This window comes from Vitis riparia, chromosome 3 (genome assembly GCF_004353265.1).
Source record: "Vitis riparia cultivar Riparia Gloire de Montpellier isolate 1030 chromosome 3, EGFV_Vit.rip_1.0, whole genome shotgun sequence".
In the NCBI taxonomy this organism is placed as follows: Eukaryota; Viridiplantae; Streptophyta; class Magnoliopsida; order Vitales; family Vitaceae; genus Vitis; species Vitis riparia.
Genome location: NC_048433.1, coordinates 19,020,299 through 19,031,367, shown reverse-complemented (window position 1 = coordinate 19,031,367; position 11,069 = coordinate 19,020,299). Strand labels below are relative to the sequence as shown.

The 11,069-nt window shown below is 37.8% G+C and overlaps 1 protein-coding gene across 3 annotated transcripts; it reads right to left on the bottom strand.

The window, feature by feature from the left end:
• Nucleotides 1-704: 704 nt before the first annotated feature.
• On the bottom strand, nucleotides 705-7,862 carry LOC117911353 (protein FAR1-RELATED SEQUENCE 2-like). 3 transcript variants are annotated; one of them, XM_034825697.1, is made up of 10 exons: nucleotides 7,779-7,862; nucleotides 2,400-4,538; nucleotides 2,241-2,297; nucleotides 2,058-2,126; nucleotides 1,872-1,937; nucleotides 1,712-1,780; nucleotides 1,559-1,624; nucleotides 1,388-1,462; nucleotides 1,163-1,316; nucleotides 705-1,045 (listed from the first exon to the last, which is right to left on the bottom strand). In XM_034825697.1, the coding sequence occupies exons 2-9, from the start codon at nucleotides 4,494-4,496 to the stop codon at nucleotides 1,242-1,244; spliced, it is 2,574 nt and encodes an 857-aa protein (XP_034681588.1). In that variant the 5' UTR covers nucleotides 4,497-4,538; nucleotides 7,779-7,862; the 3' UTR covers nucleotides 705-1,045; nucleotides 1,163-1,241. The 3 variants fall into 3 exon arrangements, with proteins under 3 accessions (XP_034681588.1, XP_034681587.1, XP_034681586.1); XM_034825696.1 differs by lacking the exon at nucleotides 7,779-7,862 and adding an exon at nucleotides 7,490-7,745; XM_034825695.1 differs by lacking the exon at nucleotides 7,779-7,862 and having other exon boundaries at nucleotides 2,400-6,820.
• Between the last annotated feature and the right edge of the window lie 3,207 nt (nucleotides 7,863-11,069).

The following is an 11,069-nucleotide window of genomic DNA, read 5'->3' as shown; positions in this document are numbered from 1 at the left end:
CAAACAGAGAAGATATTAGCATCTTTCATATGTATACTCTTCAACAGATAATGAGATACCCAATCAAGATTAAAAGCAATTCAATTCAAAGGCAGAAACAGACACAAAATGAAGAACACACAATCAGAAATCTTCTTATAGCACAGTTTTATATCGGTTACTAACACCAGATTGGCAAAGCAAACCCCAGGTGAGATGAGAACCCTACACTTAAACTGTACATGGAAACAACCCCACCCCCAAACAAAATTGTGAGAATAACCTGACACAGATGGAACAACCCTTATAGTCATCTTCATTAGATATGAAGCCCTAATCATCCAAACAGATGATAGCACACACCAAAAGATTAGCAGCAGCAAGAGAGCGAGTTGCAGGGCATGTACCTGTGTGGGTCAGCTCAAGCTGTTGATGCAGAAGGCTCCAAATAATGATTTCAAACTCATTCAAAGAACGATGACACAGAAAATCTTTTGCACAGGGAAGAAATGAGAGATTTCTATCACCAAACTGAACAAAAACCTATCATACCGGCTCTGTAAAGACTAAAACATTAAGTAAACAATAGTATTGTTGTGTGTGAAAGAGAGGGAGAGTAACTGAAATGTACATCAAAAAAAGAAACATCTGCAGAAGAAGATCAACATCAGAAAGCTTGTTCTTGTAAGAGTAATGTTAAGGAATCAACCATCAGTTTGATAATATGGGAGGAAAATCTCTAACTTGAATTAATAGATAACAATGGAGCCAAGATGAAATCACATGAATTTATTTCTGCTTACAATGAGAAAGCCAAGGAGAAGAAAAAGGCAAAACGAATTTGCACGAAGATATTTCTTTGTCAATCATTGATAAAAAGACTAGAAGAGTCAAAGCTTACAATTAATGAACTTCATACAATGATTTTAACAAATGTACAAAATTCCAGGTTGTCCCATGATCACCAGTAGTTGAAGAAAAGGCTGTTGGCTCTATGTGTGTGGATGTGCACAATCCATGATGAAATCGATAGAGACAAAGAACCCATACATTTGGATGATCGGACCTTTGAACAAGGAAAAAGCAAACCAAAGTGAGAGAGAGCGAGAGAGAGAGAGAGAGAGAGAGAGGAATAAGAATAAAGAAAAGAAAAATGGCCGCAAACCAATTTTCAATGGCATACATCAAGTTGAGGACGACTTCACAACCACGGTTCTATCTTTTTTCATCTAAATGGTATGGAGGATTCAACTACTATTCAGCTACCGAGAGAGGTGTTTGCCATGCAGATGTTTTGTCACAATGCCATGAAATTGTGAGGAACCTACGGATTGTTCCTGCCACAAATGTGATCAGTCTGTTAAAATCTCCAGATAGAATATATCATGTTGTAATCTCAAATGCATACCATATCTTGCAGACTGTCCTGAATGTCAAAACAACCCTGCATGGCTGGTGCTCTGAAACTAAGCTGTCCCTGCAACTACAGAACCCCAATCCAAGAGAAACAAATCTAAATTATTTTATGTACAGAGACAAATTTCATTTTAGGAGTGATAATAATGGTTGGATCTACTACCAGTCCCTGCATGCTCTGTTGGGCCCCATAATGGCTCACACGTGTTTGTATTGAATTTAGTTGTCCCTGGAAAATAAATGGAACCAACTAGTCAAAACCATTGCTGTTCATATCAGGAAAGCCACTATCAGAACTATAGTTTGAGTGTCACACCAGCCCCTGCATGCCTTGTTGATTGCTAAAATAGCCATCACGAATAGGCGGTATTGAGTTCAATTGTCCCTGCAGTAAGTGTAAAGCACCACTCAAAGTAAATCATAGAAGGTGACACAACTAGAGCAACATGTTATACACAAAACAAAACATGTTATACCATTCCTTGCATATTTTGTTGAGCACTATAATAGCCATCAAGACTTGGTTCTCTAGAGCCGAGTTCCTACAAAATTTAAGGAAGCCCATTTTAGACAAATTACAATTAAAATTATACCATAATCAAGTCTATATAAACAAATTTCTTTTGGAAATATTTCACCGCCACACTAGGATTCTATCTTACCATCCCTTGCATGTCCTGTTGAGGAACATAACAATTATCAAGGGTGTGCATTCTTGAGTCCAACTGTTCCTATACAAATGAAATCCAAATGAACTGTGTAATTATCAGGATTTTATAATGGTTCATGGCATTTATCCTTGCAAACTATTAGTAAGTCATAACTAATGTCAAAATGCTACTAACCATCTGCTGGCAGCTGTCTTGCATCCCGATAGTTAGTCCCTCTGAATCAGAACGTACCTACAACACACAAAGGAAATTTATGCCAAGGGCCTTAGCATTTTATTTAGCTTTGAGTATTGCTCTAGCAATATACAATTCAGATATCAAGCCTCAACTGACCTTTCTTTTTTTATATGCCTTCTTTTTCTTAGATGCCTTGGTCGTATTGTTTGAGTGATTCTCTACTTCAATATCAAGAAAACCATGAATAGCCAACGTATTGGGCTCTAAAACACTCGTAATAGAATTGTTCACACCAACACAATGTTTCAAGGCTTCGTCTAATGCCTCAATTGCAATATCAAAGGTTTCTTGAGATAAAGACCCTTCTTCACTCAATTTAATGGCCCGTTTACATAGATCATTGAAACGTTGCACCCTATATTGAAGCCCATTAGATACTTCACCTATAGTTCGCCCGATCTTTGCATCTTTTGTCCAACGCTTCAATATATAGTGAGATGGGATGTTGGATACACCAGATATTTGAAGAACAAGCAATGCATGTCTACAAAGGAAACCTTTGTATTCAAATGAATGACACAAACAACAAATATTTGAATCTGTTTTATTCCAAGCTACAATGAAATCCTGACGTTCTTCAAAATCATCAACTTGAAATATCATGGTTCCCTCATTTTCACGTTCTTTCTTCAATTGACACCCAACCACTCCCAAAACCTCAGCCTGGAACTTTTTGAACACTTCATGTGTATAAATTGTTGACATTTGTTTCTCAAAAGGTGACAAAGATCTTAAGGTTGGTTGCTTCTGTTGTGTTTCATAATCAGCTTTAGCTTCCATTTCATACCTGTCTTGAGAAAATGCTTTGTATTGCACCAAAAACTCCTTAAATGTAGTATCTTTATGCACATACTTGTCCAAGAAAGAGGTTATACTTCCATATAGGTCATTCCTAGATATACCAGCTAAACAAATTTTCCCTAGATAAACTGGGACCCACTTTTGGCGATCTTCATACAATAATCGAAACCTTGGATCCTCCTTAAGTCCAAATTTATCAAGCATTTTCCACCATCTCTTTTCAAACTGTTCTTCTGTCCAAGAACGAGAAATGCATTTGTTAAAATTTTCCATAAAACTTTCATACTGATTCATAATACCACTTAAATATTCAGGAATCTTTCTCAATATATGCCACACACAAAAACAATGGTGTGCATCAGGAAACACTTCTGGGATAGCTTCTTTCAACGATTTTTCTTGATCAGTAATAATCACATCTGGAGCTTCACCACCCATTGCTTTAAGCCATGTCCGCATTAACCAAACAAAACTTGATGCACACTCATCCCCAATTAATGCACATCCAAACATAATAAACTGGAAATGATTATTCACTCCAACAATAGGAACTAAGGGGATTCTGTATTTGTCTCTAACATAAGAAGTATCAAAGAAGACTACATCACAGAAATTACTATAATCATGCCTACCCTTTGCATCAACCCAGAAAACATTTCTCAAACGTTTTTCATGGTCCAAATCAATAGCATAATAAAAGTTGGGACTCTCATCTTGCATGCGGATAAAATGCTCAAGCAACATCTTTACATCTTCCCCTTCTAAAGCCAACTGCAGTCCTTTCTTCTGAAGAGCAACCACACCAGATTGCTTGTTCCGCCCCCTGATAGCATAATAAAAATCATCTGGACAAATTTCATGGTTGTGCTCTTTTACAAAACTATATATAGTCCATTTTCCATCTTGCCTTCTCTTCATATGCATGCTAGCCTTGCAGTCTGTTTTTGGACATGATCGTTGATTAACAGTTGTACTGGACTCCCGCTTGCTTCCAAATCTAGAACATGCAATTTTTACATCAATGAATTTCCCGGATCGTTTTGAACGGCGACTGGCTTTTATTGTGATACCAAACCCCACAGACCTAGCATATTCTCTGTAAAAAGAATATGCTGCCTCCTTTGATTCAAATTCCAAACCATTTTGGGGCTCATAATTTGTGGCCCCACTAACTGCTCCAAGTGTGTTCACATCTACTTGATCCCCACCACCAATAACATCTTCACCCACATTCTCTCCAAGGTTTTCCTTAATTTGTTCACCTATTGTAGGAGCATGAACATCTTCACCAACATGAATTCCATCAGGGACATCAACAATATCATTATTCATCTTTGATCCAGTGTTGAACTTGTCGTCTTCGCCTGAAGGCAGTTCGAGATCAATCTCCATGGAGAAAATACTATTTATGTAAAATTAATTTTCCCTGGACACCTGAAATGTGAAAGAAATTGAAAATTACTATCTATAAAATTAAGATCTAAACCAAGCTCTATATTTGTTTCATGCCCAAGTTCCAAAGTATTATAATTACAGCATTTCCAAGCATTACTGGCACGTCTATATTTTGCATATGATAATTAATATATTTTGCATATGATAATTAACAATAGAAGCAAGGTTGATATTTGTCTGAAGCATACTCAGAATAGGGGTGAAAATTAATTCTGATGGCTGTACACTAGGCAGCTGGAGGCAGCTAGGAAGTGGGATTGGGAAGAATGATATCTTTGTATTTCATTTTACATTGGCTAAGACTCGTGAACCATTAAAAGATGTGCAGGGAGACAGCAGAGAGGTGGCTCAGAGGTTTTGGGATGGTCAGAGATTTAGCAGTAGTTGCTTAATTTAGACAGTAGATGTTTGGCTCTTTGCTCTATGGATAGCTTATTAGAAACAGATTTGGGTAGACAGCCAGAGAGAGGAACCTCAAGATCATCATTCTGACAAGAAAGGAGCTGGAACCAAAGAATTTCTGTAATAGGAAAAAAATCATGTTTAAGAAAAAAGAAAGAGAGAGAGAGAGAGAGAAAAGTACAAAGAAGCGGGGAGTACACAACAAACAGAATAGAGTAGGCTCCCTTCTTAGTCAATCTATCACCTTCCAGGTTAACTGTAGACTGATACCCAAAGGACCAACCCAGTTTTAAGATGGACAAATAATCTGCCAAGTCACCAAGTTCTAAGACAGAATAACAATCTGCCAAATCCACTGGTTATACCTTCATGCCCTTCTCCTGCCCTGAGCCACCTAGGATTAAACAACTGCTCAAGCCCTACAAAAAAATGTTTGTGGCACCCAACATGATCTCCCATTCAACCCTTTTGATGAGGCTAAGCCTCAACAGTCAGTATGTACATGATGCTTACAGAAAGTGTTGAATGGCCCACCCCCATAGCCTCTAATAAACCTCCAACACCATTTTTTGTAAGTTATTCAATAAACATACATCATCATTGAGCTTAGGGAACAATATAGATGGTGGAGCCTACACAGCCTTCATAACAGCTCACCTGCTTGAGATAAGCAAAATCACCTTCAATCCAAATGGATAATGCTGATGGGAGTACCGGCAAACTCTTTCACTCTAACCCCCCTAAAGAATTTAGGTAACAAATACCATCTCGTAAATTCTCTATAGCCTCCTGTACTAAAAAAATTCTAGTATTACTCATGAGCCAAAATCACCCAAAGAGTGGCTAACAAGACCCAATTTTTGTATGCATCCAGTGTAAATGGGTTGCACCCCCTTTTGTGCACTTTTTGTATAAAGTTTTACTTAATATTAAAATAAAAATAAAAATGTGAAAAAGAAAGAACAAAATACACCAAGGCCCTATTGCCATAGCATCTTCCCCCTATGTTTCCTCATGAACCCTCAAAAAGAAAAAGGCAATGTATCTACTGTCTTTAAGGGATCCTGCATAGCACCAACCCAAGAAAACGTCCTCCATCATGGTAGCATAGGTCAGGTGGAGGCATGGGATGCTAGTTAGCAACCACCCCTCTTTCCTTGTTCTGCTTTGATAACGTTGGAGGGGGCGTACTTTATACTCTTCCACAGAGGATGGTTTTTTTTTTTTTTTTTTGTGTTAATTCCTATGATGATATATACTTTGTTTTCTTTTGCTTTTGCATACTTATCATGCTCAAATTTTGGTTCATGAGACAAATCAAATCCATGTATCCCCTTATTTAGTGATAAATATAGTCCAATAACATATTAGTATGTAGTCCCTGAGACTTCTATAACCATCCATAAATTCATTGTTCATGCAGGTTGCCTTGTCTAATGTAAATTGCTTCTAGTGATAGTCTAAATACTCAGAGAAAATGAAACCCCTAATTCATGCCAGCATATATAATGAATATGAAAATAAAAATTTTGGGATCACTTTCAAGTGCTAAAGTACTTGCATTTTGGAAAAACATGGAAAATGATAGTTATAAGAAACATTACAAAATGGTTTTTGGAAACATGTTCACAAAAATGCTTTTCTGTCATTCCCATTTGTTCTGTTTGTGTAAACAGAAAACATCTCTAATTCCGAATATCAAATAGGCTTCATATCATTCTTTACTATGAGTTCAACGTCTAATCTACATCAAACCCAACCGAAGGTTGAGTTGGGAATTCCTAACCTATGCTAAGCTCGTCAGTAATTCAGGTTACCACAATTATCAAACAAATCAATTATTTAAGAGTATAAAATATAAATCATATTATGAAGTAAGATATTAAAAGTTAAATATCTCAAAGTCATATCATAACTCAAGTTCCTAATTCAACATAGCTGATTATTCATAAACTTAAACTATAAATATCAAAGATACTTTAACAATTAAAGAAAAATGATAAACTTATTACTCTGATATAATTAAAAACCTAGTTATATTTTAATAAAAGAATATATAATACAATTATAAATAAATAAATAAATAATATGTGGGTTCTGGTTTTGGCAGGTTGCTCGGACCTTCATCCCACACCAACCCTAATATCTTTGGGTAAGAACCTTTCTAACCCAAGCCCGATCCTAATCCATTCACACCTTGCTCATGCCGACCCCAACACCAGGTTGGGGGGTGGAGCTGCCCATGTTGCAGCCCTAACTGCAAGTCTACAAAAGTAACCCCATGGAATCGATCCAAAACTATAACACTACAACAGAAGCCAGGTAATATTCACATTCGAAGGATTTTGAACTTCATATGAACCACAAGGCATAAATTCTAGTAAATTTGCAAGGTCAGAATTATAAATGCAGTAATTATTCTCTGAAACAATGTATTGCGTAAATATCCTACAACAGAAACCCCAATTGCAGCCTGAAAATCAAAACCTCCCCACTGAACAATCACACCAAAATGATCCTTTCTATACCCAATCACAAAATAACTCTAAACCGCCCTAAGGCTCTGTTTGGTCGCCAAGAAAATGCAGAATCCAGAACCTCCACTCAGACCGAGCCTCATTCGACGAGTTCAGGTCTCCATTTCTTCTTTATTTTTTAGCAACCAAATCCACATAAGATGTAAGATTCAAATTGAAAAAAGGATTAAAAAGAAAAACTGATTTTTTGTCTCTCCTGAGATTTCGCGGCAGCCAAACAGGGGGCAAAATTGGAAAACCCTAAGAAAATGGAAGAGAAAATAAGAGCAGAGTATCGTACCTCTGTAGAGAGAAAATCGCGATTGCGAATTCACAGTGTCCGGTTCATGGGTTACATGACCACTCGCCGAACCGGAATCGTCCGGTTCAAGGGCTGGGCTACAAGGAAGGGTCTATTTGGAATTAGAACATAAAGGAGTTTTATAACTTAAAAGAACAGGTTTTTAAATTAGGTTTCTTAAAATTTATTCTCAAAAATGCGTTATTGTTTGGAACAATTTTGAGATTTTTTTAGTTTTTTAGGTTTTTTGAAAAAAAAAAAAAAAACTAACTGTAATGTCTCATATCGCCTTGGAGTGAGTGTTGAAAAATCATATATGAAGAACTTTCACAATACACTATTGAGGCATTTTCTTAAGGGCCTAGACAGACCTAATAAAGAAGCAAAATTGGGGTCGGTTTGTGAGTTGTGCCACTATAGCTCTAGATCGGATAATATCGGGTGGAGAGTGAAGTCGTGACAGGCATCAGGGCCTGATCTCCAATCGAAAGTATGCCAACGAGGATGCTAGGCCCCAAGGGAGATGGACTTTAGTGTCCCAACATCACCCCGAGGCCTTTTCTTGAGGGCATAGGCTCAATAAAGAAGCAAAATGGGGGTCTACTTGTGGACCATGTGTGCTTCATTGTAGCCTGAATTGAACAATATCCGGAGGAGAGTAAGATCATGACACTTCCCTTAAAAAAATAATAAAAAATATAAATAACATTTTAAATTTTTTGTATCATACATAAATTAATCGTATATTATGATAAATAAGTTTAAAAACTATATTTCATATTCAAGTTCTTAAATAGAATTTCTTTTCTTAAAAATATTTTTAAATTATTTTTTAAAACATTGTTGTGAAGACTCAAAATGTTTGATCTCCCCTACAATTAATTTTTAAAATTAATTTTGAAGACACTCAATAACATACATTATTAATTTTATAAAATTATTTATATTATAGGAGCATAAAATGAAACTTCATTAATTAATAAGTCACTTAATTTATATATTATTGAGAAAAAAGTCAAAATGCTACATTTTTCCATCCTATTATTCCCCAAATCCTAATTCACTCCTTTCTAGGATTTAAAAAAAAAAAATTACAACTTTAAATATATGATAATTAGGAAAAATCCAATTGAAAGAACTTCGATTGAATTTTGAACTTCTCTCTTGAAAATATAATTTCAATACTTATATTAAAATTATTTTTTCAAAAGATAACTTTTAATTGATGTCTTAAAAAAAACATGTAGATTTGGAAATAGTTTAAAAAGTTGTGTCTTAATAAACTTTTTTTTAAAATAATTATTTCTTCAAAACCCCGACCCTTGGAACATATTATAGCTCCAAGTGGAGAAGAGCTAACATCTACATGTCAAACCTTCCCCTCAATGTGAGTACTCTTGGGGAAGATTAGCTTGTTATCCCTAAAATAACTTGCATATGTTGAGCAATGACCCTTCCACTCAAGACCATTAGATCACTAAGGTCAACTTTGGTCCTTGCTCGATGTTTGATTGATATGATAAGATATGATAAGACAATGTTGATGACAAAATTCCCCTGCTACAGTAGTAGTCACCAGCAACGGAATCTCGATCAACGCATAGTGGTAATTCCTCCTTCCTCCTGCAAAAAGATGTCCGGATGGGTTGTCCGGACACACCCTTCGATGGTTTTGTTAGCCATGGCTAGAGAGATTAAGTTATCGGCCTTTTCTCAGGGATAGCAGGCTTACCTTCCTCCTTGTGTGAAGGACCTTTTATATAGTGTCAGAAAGTATGGCACCGCTGTGCTAACGGGTCCTATCGTCATGATTGCGGCTCATAAGCGGCAAAGCAATCATGACATTTCTGGTGCCAGGTGGCGGCTGTCAAAGTAATCATGATACTTCTGGCGCCAAGTGGTGGCTGTCACTTCAGTTATGATATTAAATATCAGGGGTGTGTTAGGCACTTTGATAAGATTGAGGAATATCTTGTCTCTTTAAATATCAGGGATGTGTCAGGCACTTTGATAAGATTGAGGAATATATTGACGAGCTTATCTTGCATTGAAGATGAGTGACAGTTCAGGAGACTTGGTCGTCAGTATTATCTGAGTTTGCTTTTTGATTGTGGGCGGAAATGGATTCGGCGAATCGCGAGTGTCTAACGAGCTAAGTTGTTCGGGGAATCTGATTTGGCGGCTGCGGATGTTCTCCGGGTAAGCGTTATCAGAGTATCCGGACATGTCTGAGCGGGGAAGTTGAATCGCCCTTCTCTCTCATCCGGCGTCAGGCGTCGGATGTGAAATATCCGGAGAAGGTGGAACGTCGGCTGGATCCGGATGTGAGATATCCGGATGAGGTGGAACGTCGCCCGGACAGAATGGCGGCTGTGAGACATCCGGATAAAGTGGGATGTCGGTCGGACATAATTGCGGCTGTGAGACATCCGGATAAGATAGAACGTCGACCGGATAGAATTCTTCTCCGGGTGGAATGAGCTATGTCGCGCGTCTTAAGGGGGAGAGAGCCACGTGGCATTTTTTAGGGAGGATCCCACAATGCCCCTTTTTATATCACATGTCTGGCTCGGTCAGAAAATGCGAGATAAAAATACTACCTTTATAAAATTTCTCTTTCATTGGTAGTATTGCTTCAGATGGGCTACATTCCAAGGGCGAAGTAGAAGGGTTCCATTTAAGGTTTGCAAATGGTACGACCCATTTTCGTTGGCTTTTGATATCACATACGGACCTTCCCAATTGGCCTGAAATTTTCCGGCTCCTTGCTCAGCCGTGTTTTCAAATGATTTTCTAAGCACCAATGACCCTTCCTTGAAAGTTCGAGGTCGCACCTTCCTGTTTTAATATGCAGCTATCTTTTGTTGATATGTGGTCATCCAGATGGATGCTGCCTCTCTAGCCTCATCCGCCCTATCCAAGTGTCTTGCAAGCGCGTCGTCTTCATTTCTTTGACCTTGGACGGCAGTCCGGGTTGTAGGCATACCCACTTCAGTTGGGATGACGATATCTGTTCCATATGCGAGGGCAAACGGGGTATTCCCTATCGGCCTTCCGGGTGTGGTCCGGTAGGCCCATAGGATGTCGGGCAGCTCTTCTACCCACTTTCCTTTGGCTTTTTCCAACCGTTTCTTCAACACACTTAGTAAGGTTTTATTGGTCACTTCCGTTTGACTATTGCTCTGAGGGTACCGCGGCGTGAAATACAGGTTTTTGATGTGTAGTTCCGCGCAAAAACCTTTAAAGGCAGAGCTATCAAACTGAGGGCCGTTGTCGGCTATGATTGCCTGA